This window comes from Halichoeres trimaculatus, unplaced genomic scaffold (assembly GCF_033239565.1).
Source record: "Halichoeres trimaculatus isolate MK-OKI-2021-1 unplaced genomic scaffold, fHalTri1.1 fHalTri1_scaffold_5, whole genome shotgun sequence".
Taxonomy (NCBI): domain Eukaryota; kingdom Metazoa; phylum Chordata; class Actinopteri; order Labriformes; family Labridae; genus Halichoeres; species Halichoeres trimaculatus.
The window spans coordinates 16,945,840-16,965,087 of NW_027437183.1; the positions used below are offsets into that span (position 1 = coordinate 16,945,840).

A 19,248-nucleotide genomic window follows, 5' to 3' on the forward strand; every position below is an offset into this window, starting at 1 on the left:
TCACCGTTGCAGTATTCACGGGACTTCAGTCGCATTTCGATATAAGTTTTTTCTTTACCTTCGAAGCGGATTTTTGCTACCCAAGCACGCCATGGCAACAACAAGTGAAAGTATAGGGCACTGAAAAATCATAAAAGGTCGTAGCCTATTCTTGCTTAAAGCTTTTCCTCTGAAAATTCCGACTTTTTGACAAGACATGAAGATAGCACTATTAGTTTTTGCGTATGAGGTCTTGTTGAGCAAACGATGAAGAAAACATGGTACTGTTATGAGTTTGGAGACGATGCTAACCTATCTTAAGACAGTGCAGATGGACATGCGTCCTCATCACAGTCATTCATGGCCTCAGTCTGCTATATTTGAAGGATGAGAGCTGTGGTTTCTGGGTCCCTCTGGTACTCAATGATGATAAGGGAGGTCTGGAGCCGAGACATCGAGAATAACGGAACACAACTGACAGACGCAACGACCGCAGGACCTGGTAAACACACACAGCCCCATGTAATGTGTCAGAGGCGAGTCTTGAATTGTCGCAGAGCCAATTTCAAAGCTAGCTGTTTCAGGAGGCTGGGATAAGCAGTCAGACTGCTGGGATGGGAAATGACACAACGGTGCATAACATTTATCCGCTTGAGCGCAGGAGGAGGATAGCCCTTCATGCAGAATATCCCCGGTGAGAACATTGTGTTTGGTCAACGCTATCTAAACACACACCGATTTACTTCGCTTCAGACGACATTTACTCGGTAAAAACACGGGCTCTGTTGAAGCGAGGACCATTTTCTCGTGTCCCATCACTTTGCAGAAATGTCCTTCACGATGGAGGATAATTTGGAGTCGGGGTGGGTAGCTGTTCGCCCGAATGCGTTTGAAGAAAAAGAAAAGCACAAATTTGTGTTTATCGTCGCCTGGAATGAGGTGGAGGGTAAATTTGCCATAACCTGTCACAACAGGACGGTACAGAGGAGAAGCTTTGGCAGGGACCCTTTACTGGAGGCGACCAGCCAGGATGGGGACAAAACAAAATGGCCCGAAAGTCCTGTAAGGGATAAAGTATCAAGGAGCCCGAGCAAGGGGGCCAGGGAGGCTGTGGCGAAAGGCAGCAGTCCTAAAAACAAGTCAATGATAGCCCCTAAACCAAGCCCTGTCAAAATTGCAACTGTGATTAAATCTGCAGCATCCCCTGTTAGTCCTGATGCTGAGGTGTTAAAGTCACCCAGAGATGACCCACTGTCCTCCTCACTGGACAGCTTGGACCTGGAGGAACTGGACTGTCTGAGCAGGGAGGACTGCAGCTGGGCTGGACTCTTCTCCTTCCAGGACCTCCGGGCCATCCACCAGCAGCTGTGCTCGGTGAACTCGGCCCTGGAGCCCTGTCTCCCAGTGTTTCCGGAGGAACCAGCCGGGATGTGGACGGTATTGTTCGGTCCGGCGGAAGTACCCGAGACGGAAATGGACGAGCTCTGTCACAGTTTACAGGTGTACCTGGGCCACGCACTTGATACCTGTGGATGGAAGATTCTCTCGCAGGTTCTTTTCACTGAAAACGACGACCCAGACGAGTACTATGAGAGCCTGAGCGAGCTGAGACAGTCTGGGCATGAGGAGGCACTCAACCGAGCAACAAAACATCTGCAGGAGGTGAGAGTCTGTGAGCTGCTCCCACATTAACCTCAAGATGAGATCATTCACTCATAAATACACTCTGCATGGTCTGTCTTGACGCAATTTGCACTAAATTTCACCACACTATCACACAGTCTGTCTGTGACCTGGATGACTTCTTGAAGGAGTAAACACCAGTTTACTTTTATGACTAGTGTTAAATAAACATACATAACACACTAGCGGGCTCATCTGACACAGAATCAATGAAAATGTGCATAATTTTCATGTTTATCAGATGTCTCGGGGGGAAAATGAAAATTTTAATAATTACATATAAACTGGTTGAAATGTGAAGTATTTAACTAAGAAGTACAGTTTAATATGCTATATCCTGAAGTCTTATATCACTATCAGTCAAAATCAAGTGGCTGCAGGTTATTCGGCCTTTGTGTTTGCAGCTTCTTAGAACTACTTTACCTGTTTATGACATGACAAATATGTAGACCTTTAAATGGCAGAGTGAAATATAAGAGTCATTTTCCAAGAGACATAAACATGCAGACTTGTCCTTTGACTATTACTGATGAGACACCTGACAGGTATTGTGTTTACACTATTTAGTTATTTCCATTATCAAAGGGGTAATTTAGGAATTCATCAAGAATTTGTCAAATTGGGCTGCAATCATCAGACCTCTGTGAATATTATTATCTCTGCATGGTTACTGTCTGCTGCTTACACAGCTGAGAGAGTCAAGTGCAAACACACACATACTCTCTCTCTTTCTCTCTCTCACACACACACACACACATGCAGAGTTAAAGCTTTTATTTTCTTTGAGGATTAATCCGTTGTTGTAATCTACAAAGCTATTTTTGTTGGTGAGAGAAGAAATTGTAAAATCAGGTTGTAACTGTAAGCAAGTCCTCCTCTGGATTATTATACAGTCTGCATGGCTGCTTACATATCTGAGAAAGAAAGTCAAATAAACAGACACACACAGTGAGACACAGTTCAAGAATTTCTTTCCTTTTAGAGTTAACCAGTTGATGTGATGAGTAGAGACGTCGTTGTGACTGCAGTGCTGCTCCCTGGTTGTAGATCTGCCTCCTGCTGTGTGGGTGACGGTTTCTGATGATTCTGGAGGAAACTCAGGGGAGTGGCTGAATGTTTGATAGAGGTGGGGCAGTCAAAGCTGGAGCAGGCAGTTTTTGTAGAAAGCTAGTCTTTTAAGTATTCCAAGTGTTTGATCCAAAAGAAAATGCATCCCCTGATTTAGCAGATACTACAAACCCAGTCTTTGCAGTTGATGTTGAGAGAAATTAGACATAGATTCTCAAACAGTGTATCAGGCTGTAGAAATGTTTAATTCTGCTGTAAAGTAGAACATTTTGATATGGGACCTTGTTTAGAATTTTTGTGTGTGAAAAAAGCTTGAGTAGCCCACTTGAGTAAGTGTTGTTTTTGGCACTAGTGCATAAGCTTTATTACTGAGGCCAGAAAGTCATCGCCTGGCCTTAGTAGACCTTGTATTTAGAAGAATTGTTTAGCGATTCAATACAGACTATGTCTCATCGTTTAAATAATGTGAGTTTTCTTCTGCTGTGTCTTCTCAAACTCATCACACTACAATCTGTGATGGATTGTCTCTGTCCCTTAATGCCACAGGATGTCAACAACCTTCTGTAGCTTCAGTTGAACAATGTCACAATAGTAGCAGAGAGAAAAAAAATTGTGTAGGAGACAAACAGGTCTTTCAGGGTAGCTTACCTTGTTAAGCAGCCTGTCACCCTTAAAAAAGCATAATATAGCTGAATTCTACTTTTCTGTCAAATCAGTCAAACCCTTAATTAAGCAAATCTGAACATAACTTTGAGCTTCAATGTTATGAAAATGGGTGAGCTGCAAAGAAAATTCATCTTCTGTACAATGTGTCTAAATAAAGAAATAAGTAACTTAGATTCAGTCTGTTTTTAAACCAGGTTGTAAACATGCTTTACCTTGCTCTGAGAGAGGGCTTTGTAATGTGGGTGTTAATTGGGCCTCTTTGGCTTTTGGAACCAACCTCAAGTGGACATTTGAGAAACTGCAATCTAAGTCTTTAAAGGGGACATATGCTGATCCGTGATTTAATACTTACATATCAAATAATAAAGTTGAAAACAAGGCCTTTCACCCCCTGAATTTTCAAAAAATGAGATATTGTATTTTTTCTGATATCCTAGAACGAGATTTGATGCCTCTGAAAATACGTCATTGACATTTGGCTTCGAGATTTCGACCTTCATGACGACACGAGGATCCTCTCTTTTTATTGGAGTGATCTGATAGAGCAGCTCCTCCTCTGTGATGTCAGTTAGTCACACAACCGCCACCAAGGGATACACCCACCAAGAGCTGAGTATAAACGTATAAACTATACATGTTACAGTACCGGTTTGACTCACCACACTGAAGCGTCCTGAGATGATCTGTGTCAAGGTGAATTTTCTTCCTCCTGAGCTGCAGAACCGTCCGGGTCTGACTCAGAGTCCAATACAAAAGGACGTATCCTACACTCTGCCATTTTATTACTGCTATCAATGCCTTACGGTGAAGTTTTGGCAAACAGCAAACTCGCTCGGTCTGCCCCATCCAATATGGCGATTTTGTAAATACTGCCATGCTGCAAAAACCGCCCCCTGGCTCTATCCCCTCCGCCCCTCTGATAGAACTGACCAATCAGAGCACAAAGGGCTGTGACGTTGCGAGGTTACTGGAGGTCATACTCGAAACAGAGGGTTTCAACGAGATCTTCAGAATGGCCTAAAATGAGGATATTGAGAATGCTATTGTGGGGCAATGAAAGAACTAAATGACTTGTACTGAAGGCAGAAATGCTTTACAGGTATCCTGGTCTGGCACAGTGAAAAGGAGAAACAAGCATATGTCCCCTTTAACACTCTTATAGTGGCTTCATTTCCAACACCAGAGGTTTTCCTTTAAATAAACCTTAATACCCTGCATCTTCTGCTGGAGTAAACTGCACAGAATGATTAAGAGACAGTCTTTTTGGTGAAAATCAAGGAATAAAATTACATATAATAATAGATAGATTAGTTATTTGCTACCACATATTTTCCCAGTGAAAGCTAATTATTCTACCAATTAGCATTTTGTGTGGGATTAATGCAAAAAAAATCATGTAATTGATATTTGAAAATTCAAAATACTGATATACATTGACGTTACAATTTTCTGTAGATTTATTCGAACAGCAGCGCTATCAGTCAATCTGTCCATTCGTCAATATCAAAGTGCAGACCAAATCCAGACAGCAACTACGATTTGTCCAGGTCTGCTTCTCTTACACGCTAGCAGCAGCCAGTGATTGATCAACCCCTCTTTATGTACACAGACATAACGCTGCTGATACTTGTTGGCTCCTACTCGTTCGACCAATCAATGGCATCAGGTTTTTGCAGCCTTGAATTATTGAGCCAGACAGTATAAGAAGCCCTCTGAGAGAGCAGGTAGGAGCGAGTGTTAATGCAAGACTTTGATATTATTAACGTCACAGAATCAATCCCCACCATTACACTGACTGGTGCATCAATGCTAAGTGTTAAAATGTAGCACTGGACTTTCCATTTCTTACATACATACATTCAAGACAGAAGCACAAAAAAAAGAAAAACATAGATTCATTTTTCAGCATGCACAGTTTTATTCTCCAGCAACAGCAGCATCACAGTACATTTGATTTTATATTTGCTTGTGTGGCCCTTTCCTTGTAAGAGTAAGACATGGTCAAGAGACTGCATTGGTCCATACTGGTGAGTTTGTAGGATTTTTAGTCCCAAGCATTTCCTCTCTGCTCCACTTCTGAGCAGTCACATAGGCTGCCAGCAGCAAAGACACACCGTCTATGTCATTTCACCCACAGTCCTGTTTCACAGTTTGAACACACACTCTCAAAATAAACAGACAGGATACGAGCCACAAGAGGCTTTGCTTTGCAGCCTGAACAGAAATGGATAGTATTGTGCGCGCCAGCACTAAGCTTATTTGCACCAGTTGTTTCAATAAATGTCGTGACTCGGTGGGATTTCCCGTTTCCTTTGGGGTGCATTCATCCTGAATGTGGAGGAAGAGCTACTGATCTTATTCCTGTCTTCATCATGGAAAACGCTTAGTAGCTCATTCAAACACAAGCACATTTTGTTGTGTCGTAGGATCTCAGACACACACACACACACACACACACACACACACACACACACACACACACACACACACACACACACACACACACACACACACACACACACACACACAACACACACGCCTATTGATCCACCCACTCTATCCAAGGGCTGAGTTAATGGCTATTTCAGTGCTTGCTGGTAGCCTACGGGATTGTTCAGTCTGGCAAAAGTGTTTGTGTGTGTTTGTGTGTGTTTGTGTGTGTGTGTGTGTGTGTGTGTGTGTGTGTGTGTGTGTGTGTGTGCGCGTGTGTGTGTGTGTGTGTGTGTGTGTGTGTGTGTGTGTGTGTGTGTGTGTGTGTGTGTGTGTGTGTGTGTGTATTGATCTTATTCCCAGCAGCACAAAGGACTCTGCTCACTCAGCTGTGGTCTGATAAGCTCCTGTTATTTATACTTATATAAAGCATCGTCTTACTTTAACTGTAAGGTGCACGTTTCTATTCACTGCTAAGTGACACCAAAAGATGTGTACAGTATGTTTATGTGTGAAGGGTTAGCTGACTCTGCATCACACACACCACACACACATAAAGGTAATGTCTGCATTTCTGTTCTGAACTCCCACGATGCCTCTCCTCCAACAACACCTAATAGAGGTCACTCCTAATTCTTCATTTGCATGTTTTTATAAGGGGCTGCACATCTTTTACCTTCTGATAGCTGTTAATGTGGTATCACTGTTAATCTGCTTCCTGTGTTTGTATATGATGCAGCTGCTGGAGAAACACAGGACCATTGAAAGTATGGTGGACCTGTTGGAGCTGTACGAGGAGGAAGATCAAGCCTACGGAGGTCTGCTGGAGGCCTCCACACAGCTGTACCAGTACCTGCTGCAGCCCTTCAGAGACATGAGGGAGCTAGCTATGCTACGCAGGCAGCAGATCAAGGTAAACATTTTCAACCGTTGAAGCTCACAAATAAAAAGGTGCATCATTTTAGCAAATGAATTAAGAGCATTTCCTCAAAGAAGAACAAGAAAGCAAAATATCTCATTCATCATTGAGGAAATTTGCCCCTGAAAAATAGGTTAGTACAGTTTTTGGCTGCTCTGCTGATGATACAGTGAAGTAAAACCGTCATGAAACACAATACTTTTTGTCAGGAAATTTCATGTTTGGTGTAGGATCCGTTTTGTCTGTTTGTTAAATGTGTACATTTGACTGTGATGTGTCATGGAGGATAGAGTGTTTTGTTTGTTCCTCATGGTTCTTTAAGGAAGGGGGGCTGAGATGTATCTAATTGCAAGTACAAGATGGAGGCAGAAATATGGAATAGTAGTTGAGAGGTTTTGTTCAGTTAATGATGGCACATTTATATTTAGCTCTCTGACTCACACACGGCACATCAGTGATAAAGGGACGCCAGTATAACATTTCTATAGAACATCTTAACATCTTAGAGTAAAGAAGCAAACTTTGATTCTGTGTATCTAGAACTTTCCAAACCTTTAATGTTAAGACCTCTCTGTCTTGCTTTTCCTATACCATCTGTGCTTTTGGGGTATGGCATCTGGTGGTTGAGTGACATACTGTGAGCTGGAAATGAGCCCTGTGGATCTCTTATTTCCTGCAGTCTCACAGAGGTATGAATAAGTCATGTTGTGTGTGGCCCTATAGGTTTACTGCAGGCACAGATGATGCTGACACTGGGGATGGTAGGGATGCAGCGCAGAATGGAAGAAAGAGAGCAAAGTCAGAGGACTTTCCAGTTTAGGGTGTGGCTAGCTGAATGATCTCAACTCAGGTCCCTGAAGTGAGACAAACCAGGACAGGAATGTGAGCTGGTGTGTGTGTGTTTCATATTTTGTAAAAGGTTAATTTACATCACTTATTGTTGTTTTATACAAACTGTAGTAACACCCCTTTTGGTTCAGTTCCCTTAAAATAAAAACTAGAGTGACGGTAAGTACTTAAAAATATTGTTTAGAAGCTAAATGGCTTTTACATTTTGAGCCAAGCTCATGAAAAAGTTTAAAAAAAATCTTCTCTATAAAATTCAACCCATCTATCTTCTATCCTTTGAGCTGAATAATTAACAGGAAGCTGTTACTTATTGTCACTTCCTTTTTCTCAGCTCACTCACTAAAGGATTTCTTTTGTATGTACTATATTCTTACCTTGCAAACCAGCGAAATAATCAAATCTGCTACATCTGTAATAGGTCAACATTGACTTTCATATCAAATAACTACGGCACTTATCATTTGTTCTCACCAGCGACACTCTCTTTACCACCGTCTCTCTGCTGTTGCACTCTTTGATTTCCCCTGCAGTACATCAAGCAGTTCACAAACATGTCAGGTCAAAGAATTCCTCTGAGGCTATTCTCAGACAGGAGAACAAAAACTTTGCAGGTCCCACCGAGATTTGAACTCGGATCGCTGGATTCAGAGTCCAGAGTGCTAACCATTACACCATGGAACCTCCTGCTTGGGTGGGAGGGGCGACATGACCCTCAACTCACACATCCGGGTCTATTTATAACCTGTCGTGTTTGTGGCTGAGACAGCAAGGCTCTCTGCAGCTCTGAATGAGCTGATATTTGTCTTCTCCATGAAACCTCTTCTAGTGGTTAAAAATTTGAACACTCTCATTATTTCTGTCTGGGAAACAATTTCATGTTATAAAATAATAACTTACAAGCTTAAAGCTGTGCTGTCTGTATGAACTCTGAGTGAAATATTAATAAAGCGCACAGGGTTTTCTCTGGATGCCCTGGTTTGTCCTACAGCCAAACCTAGAAAAACATACAACGGAGCAATGTTTTTTTTATGGATGTTTCAAAACAATCCAATTAATACAAACTTTGAACTGCAACCATACTTTAGTAGTTGTCTATATTTAGTGCTCCTGGCAGCCCAGTGCTCTGAGACATGTTCATACGTTCATGTGCAACGTTAATGAATCCGGGTTATGTCCGATAAGTGCTCATCGACCAAAACTAGCTAACGTCACCTCACTATTAAACCTCGTCAGCTGCCGTGGTGCTGTCACGGAGACTTTGACATACCTAAAGTCAATCTGGTCTTTCCCGACCTGATCAGGAAGCTAAGAAGTAGACTGTAGGAATAACCTATGTTGGTGTTGATCATCTTATCTTAAATTGTGGATAACAATCAGGCATCTGGCAGTGAGAGTTTTTCAAGATCACTTAGGAAGTCCTCACTGTCCCTTTAACTTTAATATTTGGTTTGACCACCTTTCACAGCACTTACAGCAGCACGTTTACGGCATAGTGTCAGTATATTTCCTTTGGCCACTAATGCATAGGCTTCATTTTCAAAACCCGATGTTTCCCCTTGGTCTGAGATCTATCTCTAAGGCTGAGCCCGGACACCCTGTGGAGAAAGCTCATGTCAGCCCCTTGTATTTGTGGTCTTGTTCTTTCAGTTACTACTTACTGATTGACCAATATATCCATAGCCTTGCCTTCTGGCTCAACTCCCTCTTTACCACAACAGACTGGTACAGTGTCTCTATTGCTGCTGACACCAAGCAGATACCATCATACCAGAATTTTAATATATCAGTTTTTAGACGGATGGTCTAATACAACCTTATCGAGGTAGAACAAAAATTATCACACTATGAGTTTGTTCCTTGTATTTCCTTCACATCTAGGTCAAGTTGAGCCTTAAAAATGGGACTCCACCAAAGAATACATAATTAATTTATCTAAAATCAATTTTCTTGGAGCCAAAATGTTTGGCTGCAGGTGCTGCCATGAAGTGCAAGAAGATTTATTTATTTATTTATTTATGTATTTATTTATTTATTTTTTTTTTTATTATTTGTTTATTTTAATATCGAGCAATGTAGCCAAATAAACACAATTAGTTGCTGCAACAATATACTTCAACCTTCGATAACATTCTCTCTCTCTCTCTCAGATCCTAGTACTGTTTAACATTAGGGTGTGATTTATTTTCTAATAACTGACTCTGCATTCATTTTATTCTGCTTTGTTTTATTTTATCTTGTACTTTTTAGGTTGCCTACTTTAACAAGTGGCCGGGGACTACAGATGAAAACTATTATTTTGGCTAACTCTGGCATATTTACTGTAATGTCCATTTATATGCATTGTCCCTGTAAATTAAATAAATTAAATGAATTAAATTCAGTAGTTAATGCTAAAAAAAAATTGACTAAGCGCTGGGTCTGAGACCTTCTGACTCATTCTACCCCTGAGGACAAAGAGGAGAAGGGTCAGATCAAGGGCTGAAGTGTGCCCTGAACAGATAAGTCCTCAGACATCTCTTAAAAGTAGAGAGGAACTCTGCAGTTTGTTTAGAGTTAGGTAATTCATTCCACCAATTGGGCACAACAGAGGAGAAGAGTCTGGCTTGAGATCTAGAGCTGCCCTGGCTTGGAGCACCAGGCGTCTTTCATGAACAGAGCGTATTTGGCGAGCTGTAGTGTAGACCTGGATAAGAGACCCCAGGTTGGCAGGAGCTGTTTTTGTCTATATTTTGTAAGCCAGAAGAAGAGCTTTGAATTTGATTCGAGCTGCCACTGGAAGCCAGTGAAGACAGATTAACAGCAGGATGACGTGCTGTGCAGTTTCAAAATTACAGATTTTTGTTTTTTTGTTTTTTGGTAGGAAATGTATGAATATTCCTACTCAGTGTATGATTGACATTTGTTCAATTTAGGTTAGATTTATTAACGTTTTGAGTTTGCTTTATGGAATTAAAGGACCGTTAATGGTCAGGTTTCAAAATAGTTTTCAAAACTTGGACGTTGGAAATGGTTTAAGTTCAATACAAAACCCAGCAAAGAAGTCCTGAAGGACTGCCTCCTGACCAATTTGCTTTTCCTGACATTTGTTTAATTTAACTTAGGGTAATTTCAGTTTTGAGTTTGCACTATGGGATAAAAGGGCAGTTTAACCCAGGTTTAAAGTAGCCTAAATCACACCAGAATTTTAGAGAAATTGGCACAAGTCACTTTATTCTTTAATGTTTAGTGATTGACACACAATTTTCTATGCATGTCTACAGTCATCCACTGTGAAGGCCTTTTTGATTGAAATGATTTATAAATGTCATATGCTCTGTATTTGGTTAAGTTTTTTGTGTTTTCCCAAAAACTTGAAAAAATGACTTTGGCCATTATTTTAATAGAGCGACAATATAAAACCTGGAGTGAGATGCTGCAAAGACCTGTTCTATCTCTTATTGGTTTGGCTCACGATATGATTCTACCATGAGTGTGAGTTTTAGTCAAGGCATTTTGGTCGCATGTACAAAAGCCCTGTACACTGTAATTTACATTTGAAATACTTGAAAGAAACGATCATAATTCTGAAGGCATTATGGCTTTTGTTTTGGCATGGCAGTGTATCACTGTCAATTGCATACAGCGCTAAAACCTGGTACATACAAATCTTTTACACTGGTCTTGTTTGAGAATCTTTTGAAAGCAATTTGTGGCTCACTATTAAATCACCAAGAGACAAAAAGACTGTCTGACTTATGACGTGTGTTAAACCTTAAAGGTCTCTTCAGATCAACTTCAAACTTGGATTTAATAGTGTACGTAAAGGCTGAAAAAGGTTCCTGTAAGATGTGGGCTGAAAAACAGTCACTTTAACCTTAAACTTCTACTTTCAAGCCCTAAACAACACCATAAAATGTTTAACCCCCTTTAAAGTTAACTTTAATAGGTAAAATGTTGCTTTGCTTAGATTTATGGTAACTGTAAAGCTGACAGGTTTAAAATTACACAGTTAAAAGAAATGCAGACAGAATGGAAATCAAAGGACTGACAGTGTAACCTGACTGCAGGAAGTTGCAGTAGTAAATGATACACCGCTGAGCAGCGCAGAGTGAGCCGAGGTGCAGGGAGGTTACCTAGGGTCAGGGATAAAACCTAACCAACCTTTACTCCGTAAACATCCCCCTGTCCTTCAGTGAACAGACAAGCAAGATGATTATCAATCCTTTGTGCTGGTTATAAATGGTTCATAGTATATCATACCATGTCTTTGATTATTCTACACAGGTTAATGAATGTGTGTTGATATCTGAATAATGGTGCAGCCAGAATGACAAAAAAACAGTCTGTTTGTGTGTTTGCGTGTAGCTCCCTCTTCAGGCCTGTTGCACGATTTTCAAGGTGTTTTTTTACATAATATCCAGCTGTACACGTTTCAACAAGTTTCCCTCAACATGTGTAGGTCTGGACCTCTGTCTCAAGCCTCATTGGTGAAACTGGATTGTCTCTGTTGTATTTATCTATTTGAATGCTTCAAGCTTTGAGACACTTGGATGCATTGCTTAAATGTTAAAGAGTTGCCTGAAAAATGTGATGGCTCAGCTGCACAACGCTGTCTGTAAACCTGGATGTAAAGATGTGACAGTTGAATTGCAAATCCTCATGAGCAAGTAGAAAAAGGGATCACGTACTGAAGAAAAAGGAGAAGAAAGCAGCAGGAAGAGTTGAATCAATCTGGGCTTCAAAGATGTGAATGAGTTAAAAGCTTCTGACTTGAAGTTTAGTGAAGTGCAGTGAAGTATCAGAAGCCAAATTTAATCAAGTGTCTCATGTTACCAACATCAAAGTGGTATCAATAGCCCATAATAGAGAGCTTCTTTTTCATAGCTGTCCAGAAAGTTGCTTAAAGCTACTAAGACTAAGGGAGTGAGAAAGCCCTTTGGCTCCGGGCTATGGTTTACTCTGTCTCGTAACTTATCTTCTTCATGGGGTAAAACTGCTGTCTGTCTGCCAAAATATGTTGCTGTAACAGCTCAAAAAATATTCTTTCTCAATAGATATCCATGGAAAATGACTACTTGGGCCCAAGGCGAATTGAAACCCTTAAAAAGGAGGACTGCGACTGGCAGAAGAAAGCTCAGGGGGCAGTTCTCAACATCCAGGAGTTTACTGTGAAATACTTTGAGATCACTGCCAGAGCCCAGAAAGGTACAGTATGCCAGCACCACCACCATCAATGTCAACCAGTGAAGCAGTAGAGGAATGACTTTGTATAATCGTGCACACATAGTAGCAGTATTGGCCTGCTATTGACCTGTGTGCGGTTCTGAACGCCAGGGCTAATGTGATTTGGTAGTAATGAGGGAGTGCAGACAGCCATGCTTTGACAGGGACAGGAGGAAACAAGGACAAGCTATTGATCAAACAGCTCTGCCAGCAGATTGTGTCTCTGCAGAGTGACTCCACAATGTGCCCCTGCCTATCCAAGTTTGTACCCACTACTGATTGCTCTATTTAGTATTTGACACTTATCAAATCAAAAATCTAATAATTGAGAGGCTTCAAGTACAAACTGGAGGGAAAGATGCTGTAGTGTCCAAAACTGGCCAATAGATGTCTCTCTCTACTTTGTGGTAGTAAAGGTTTTCCCTGTGAGGGTGAAGTCATCAGTGGATGAGTCTCATTGTACCAAAGGAGGATGTTTCTTGATCTTATTTCTGACTCACTCTCAAACTAGAGCACCTACCTTTAAGATGTGAGGAGGTTTTATGTCTCCATGTCGTTTCCCCCTCGTCTGTGTTTGTGGGTGTAGGAGTGTATGAGCGCATGAAGGTGGACCAACGTAAGTTTGGCAAGTCTTCCTGGACTGCAGCGGTGGAGCGAATGGAAAGGCTCCGTTACTCTGTCGCCAAGGAAACTCTGCAGCTCCAGAGAGCAAGGGAGATCTGTCTGGAGCAGCGGAAACACACACTTCGAGAGGAGGTGTGGGGGTAACACTCTGTGAAACACTTTCGCATAGACATTAATACACACGCACACGGACACAGACAGATGCACACACAGCAGTTTTCAACTTAATTTGTGTCATGTCCCCTCAGATGCAGGGTCTGTGTAGCAGTGAGGATGCTATGGCCCTCTTGGACTACATGGAGACACAGTACTATGAGCTCCAGCTCCAGCTCTATGACATCCAGGCTGAGATACTGCAGTGTGAAGAGCTGCTGCTCACAGCCCAACTTGACAGCATTCGCCGACAGATAACAGGTATTTGTCCTCCTTTATTTTCCACTTTCAGGGTGAGTTGACCCTCTGGATTAGCCCCTTTGAGATGTGGTATCCTTTTCAGAGAGCATGCTAACAGTCATTCATTTCACCAAGTATTTCACACTGTTGACAGCCCATGAACATTCAGCATGACATTCTGAAGTATCATTTATGATACTGTCAGTGTACAGTGTCTGTCATGCTCATGGAAGATCTTTGTTTTCAGAGCTCCAGGATGAAGTGGTGTACTACGACACCTTTGAAAGTGCAGATGATATAACAGAGGATGATTCTGCAGAGAGAGAAGAGCTGCGCAGACTTCAGGTCAGCGCTCGACAGCTGGAGGCAAGGAGGGGGCGCATTACTGCCAAGCGCTCCTATCTGAGGAACAAGAAGGTGTGTACACCACACTCATATACACCCCTTTTCTAAATCCCAGAAGGCCTCCTAAACAGTTTCTTTCAGGAACAGTAACATTATGTAATGCGGGATAAGTTGCCCTTTCTGAGCATTTTTAAAGGGTCTCCAGATAAGCATCAAGCAGCAACCTAGTCCTATCCAATGTCATTCAAAAAAGGCTGATCTTAACAGCAGAAAACAACATGTTTACAGCTCATACCCAAAACGGTTTAAGACTAGGACGTCTGGTGAGGGGGTGGCTCTGTTTGAAAGCTGGGTGGTTTCAAAGATTTTAAGACTACTAAGTCAAGGGACTACCCATATATCATACAGTCTATAATAAGCATATGAAATCATAAAAGACCTATTATACAGTTTAAACCCCATGTTTGATTTTTAAAGTTTTTAAAAAAAATCTTTTAATTTTTTACTCTTATGTGTTTTAATAAGGAATATTTGGAGAGCTCAATTTTTCTGTTTTTTTTTATCTTTTTTTTTTTTTAAGTATACTTTAAACTCTGGGAGACACTTAAATATACCTTTACTGATCTAGTCCAAGAAATTACCCATCACTTTTTCCTCTTTTCTTTTGAAGACCAAATTGCTACATTGTTTGAGAATCATAGAATAAATGTTCATCATGTTTTAGGAATGGCTTTGTTTTTTAGGGGAAATGCTACAATGACTTTTTTGATGCACTGGTATTTAACAAACAGTGCATCATCATTGTCACACACTCATACAGCTACAAATGCAAACAACTCACATACAATGTGATGCTTAGAGTTTGGGTTAACTTTCATCTGTTTTCTAGGTTTGCAAGTCCTTTAAGTGAAAGCCATCTAATAAATAACTTTGACATTTATGCTTTTTGGATTACTGCTATCATAAAAAGATAATGAGCTGTTAAATTAAGCATTTGGCCATATTTCAAATTAAAACAGCACGTTTACAAAGAGCAGCAGCCACCAGCTGTTGTTTAATATCAGTGTTTAAAAGTGTGACATGAGGGGTTAAAAAAAGACAAAGTTTTTTTTAACTACAACAGCAGAGCTACAAAGGCTAACATGAGCATTCAACCAGTTTCAAGCTTCACTTTCTAGTCAATTAGCTGAATTGTTGTCTGCTAGTAACTGCCAAATTATGTTTCACTTGATGTTCAATCTCCTGCCAAAATTTCACTATGAGTTGACTTTCCTGCACTTGAAAACCAGTGGGTCATGCAAAACTTGCACACCTAGAATACAGCAGTAAAATATTATAACAGCATTTGAACTGGCAGCGGGATTTAGCATTGAGACAATAATGAGTATTCCTTCGACTTCCAGAGGAAATGGAAATTAATAGTTTCAAATTAATATAGTGTTATACACTGTTAGACACTGGTTGTCAGTATTTTTTACTGAAGTTATTACTGTTTCTCTGCCTTGCAGGAGATCTGTGTATCAAGTCACACTCAGAAACAGCAGAAACGACAAACTATGCAGAGGGACTCCCACCAGGTCTTACAGGTACAGATCCTTTATCTTAATGATGTTTCTCTAAGATATTTATTAAGGTTGTACAGCTCTTTAAATCTCTTCTTCTCTGCAACCCAAACTGTTGAAGATGAAGAAAGAAGACGATGAAGATGAGGAGAGGAAGAATATCAGGGTTAGCCAAGAAAGACAGAAAACTTTGGACAGACTACGCACTTTCAAGCAGGTTTGTGCCCCCTCAAGGTTTTTTGTCAGGGTTTTTATTTGTTCTAAACGACTGAAGTCTCTCCCCCCCTGTCTGCGTTCAGAGATACCCGGGTCAGGTGATTCTGAAATCCACCCGTCTACGCACGTCTCACAACAGAAGAAGAGAGCGTGGAAGGAGCATGGAAATGAGTAGCTTGACTGAGAGGGATGAGCATATGGACTCTGTCCGTCTTGAGATGCAGGGCCAGCCGCTGTGTCTCAGTACCAGTGTTCAGACGGACCCCAGCCCCAGCTCTACACTCACCACCCAGCCGGTCACAGCTCACACAGCATCCCTCCCTCCACTTCCTGTGCCCATTACTGCAGACTCCTCCTGCTCTCCTTGCTCTCTGTCTTCACTGCTAGCATCCCCAATCTCCCCTCCTCCTCCCCCTCCCCCACCCCCACCTTTGCCCGCAAGGGAGGAGTTATCGCCGTCTGAGAGTCCAGGTCAGCACGGACACAAGGTGGAGGGAGAGAGTGCAGCAGAAGAGCTTTCCCTTTCCCCACTCGGCCCATTTATCCCTCGCTTCTTTGACAGCAGTCAACTGGTCAGTGCCCGAAAAAAGCTGAGGAAGACTCCAGAGTTTGACTCCCACAGCAGGAGAGGTAACACAATTTTTATTGCCATAGTAGGCTTTATTTGATTAGCTGTAAACATTAGCCAATCTGAGTCCTCCTCCTCTTCTCTTTCTGTGTGTAGTGAGTTCACCCATGGATGAAGTGCTGGCTTCCCTGAAGAGAGGCAGTTTCATCCTGAGGAAGGTTGACCAGCGGTCCCTGCCTCCTGCCAAGGATGACGACGATTCCAACAGCATCCTGGCTCAAATCCGCAAGGGGGTCAAACTGAGGCGTGTACCCAGAAAGGAGAGAAAGGATCAGGGAGAGCTCCCTGCCTCCACTGATCCCCTGACCAGGAGCATCCACGAGGCACTGCGCCGAATCAAAGAGGCCTCGCCAGAGTCTGACTCAGACGATGAAGGGCTGGCAGGACCTGACTGGGAAAGCTAGGGTTTGAGGCTAAGACACAAAAATACTTGCACAGTTGCCTGCACTGTACTGTACACAGACGTACATAATACACATCGTTCTCCATCATTCACTCACAACGGGGACTTAATCATACTGAATATCACAAACTCACCAAATGCTCTAAAGGTCTGACCTTTCCATTTGTGTTTCACTCTATATTCAGCATCATAAAGGACATCTCGTCTTGTTTCTGTGGTTTCATTCATGTGATCAGTTTTTCATAATACCATGTTTGTTTTTTTATTCCTATTTTCCACTTGTACTGCTTTGCACTGGCCCTTAGAGGATTCAGGAACAGGAAGAGCACATCACATATCTAACACTGACACTCTGCACTGACAGTAGTGTGTGACACTGAGGAAAGCCAGGCGTGTGATCTTGAGTTTCATGCCCACAAAAATTGGACATTTTATACACCAGAACCTCTTTTGTCTGAATAGAAACTGTAAAAAATCTACAAATCTTTTTCAACTCCCACTTTCTTTTCATCCTTTAGCCTTTAATGTCTCCCACTCTCACCCCCGTCTCGAGGTGAGACATGTAATGTGTATCCGCCCATCTGTTGGCTTTGCAGCTGAGGCATTTGGCCAGGCTGGTGGGAGATATGAGGAGTCATAATAAGTTCATAAGTCGATCCTACAACCAACAGCTTCTCTCAAGTTGAGGAAGGTCTCCTTGAGTAGGAGAGAAGGAGAAGAAGGGTCGATGCCTGAGCAGCAGAGTTTCTTTAGCGAGGTGGGGGTCATGGTTCGTGTCAGGACTCTTTGTCAAGTGTGGGCTCACATGGTGGGTGATTAGCAGCGTTCACATGTGGGCAGTGTGAAACTGGTCACGCCTGTTTCAGTGATGGATGTTCAGTGGGAGGTTAGATACTCTCAGCGCCGCAGGGAGCCACAGTGGGCAGCTGAGCAGGCGGCCATGATTGATGCTGTTCCTCCAGATATCTTATTCGCTTTCTCTCCTCCAGCCTCATTTCTTTCTCTGCGCTCAGTGGGCCGAGGCGCACAGTTGGAGGTCTGTTACTCACGATGCAGCAAGTAAAAACATGCTTATGCGCACATCGACTCTTGTCCAGAACTCAGCCAACATGATGAAACATTTGGTGTCATAGTGAGTCGATCCTCAATTCAAGAGTACTTTTTAAGAAACGGTTCAGCACTTTCATGGTACATTGTACAAATTCTGAAACACTACGTCCACAAATTTGTTTTTCTGTCACTGACAAAGATTATATCAGAAATAAAGTTGAGAAAGTTTGAAAGCACTTAGCAACATTTGGTACTGGACCCACACAGTTCAGAGGAGGGAGGATCAGTGGGATGCTTATGAGCACATGAATTAGCAAAAAAGGATCTCAAGAGTCTTGGACAGCCTTGGCATGCACTCTTAAACTTTGATACGTTTTTTCTGTTATTTATGTGTAAAGATCCAGTTGCGGGTTAGCTGTAGGTAGACATTACATGTACAAAGAACAGGCACTGAATATATCTCACACTGTTCAGCTTGAAAAAGCTCTGTGCTAAAGACCGTCAATGATTTGTTTGTGAAGCAAACCTGAGGCATGTTCACATTTCCTGTTGGCACACTGTTCTTCCATGGTACCCTCATCATGTAGCATAAGATAGAGATCCTGACTCCAAACCTGAAACCTGATCCAGATCCAACCTGACTCACTGTCATTTAAAGTTAACAGGTTTACAAAAGATCTTACAGCTAAAGCTTAACCTCTCATAACAAACAAGGGTCAAAAATATGCTTAAGACTTTTGGTAAACTGAGTCCAGGATCTCACACCTTTGCCACGAATCACCTGACTGACCTTGGAAATAAAATGTTTTGTGTTAAACACTGATCTTTACTTTTGTTACGATGCTTTTTTCCCCTCTGCTTTTTATTCTTATTTGTTTCCTGTCTTTCTCTAAAGCATTTCAAGCCAAATCATAATGTGATGTTTATGTTTCTACACATCTCTCATGTGGACCCCTCATTCATGCAAGCTGACTTCATGACCTATTTGAATAAGTCGGTCTGTCGCCTGAGAAGTGCAATATTAATATAGAAAGAGCAGAAATAAAAAGTTAATGGGTGATCATGACTCTAAAAACTTTGAGTATGTTTTTATACAGTTGTGTATAGACACACTGTTCCAAAAATGCCTTTTTGCCTTTAGTCCTTCCATTGTCATTATCCAGACCACTTTTCATTTACGATCCCGCCCCTGCATTCAAATAAAAACCTTGTGAAGCAAATTCAGAGATGG

General features: G+C 41.7%; 1 protein-coding gene and 1 non-coding gene across 2 annotated transcripts; one reads left to right on the forward strand and one right to left on the reverse strand.

Moving 5' to 3' along the window:
- The first annotated feature begins 183 nt into the window (after positions 1–183).
- Positions 184–19,229, forward strand: LOC141789920 (junction-mediating and -regulatory protein-like). The gene is made up of 10 exons (XM_074669472.1): positions 184–1,641; positions 6,566–6,739; positions 12,628–12,778; positions 13,383–13,552; positions 13,669–13,834; positions 14,061–14,230; positions 15,667–15,744; positions 15,842–15,937; positions 16,020–16,566; positions 16,661–19,229. Exons 1-10 carry the CDS (start codon positions 808–810, stop codon positions 16,966–16,968), a joined length of 2,694 nt encoding a protein of 897 aa, XP_074525573.1. The 5' UTR covers positions 184–807; the 3' UTR covers positions 16,969–19,229.
- Positions 8,204–8,275, reverse strand: trnaq-cug (transfer RNA glutamine (anticodon CUG)). The gene has a single exon. It is a non-coding gene; the product is annotated as a tRNA-Gln (tRNA).
- Positions 19,230–19,248: the final 19 nt, after the last annotated feature.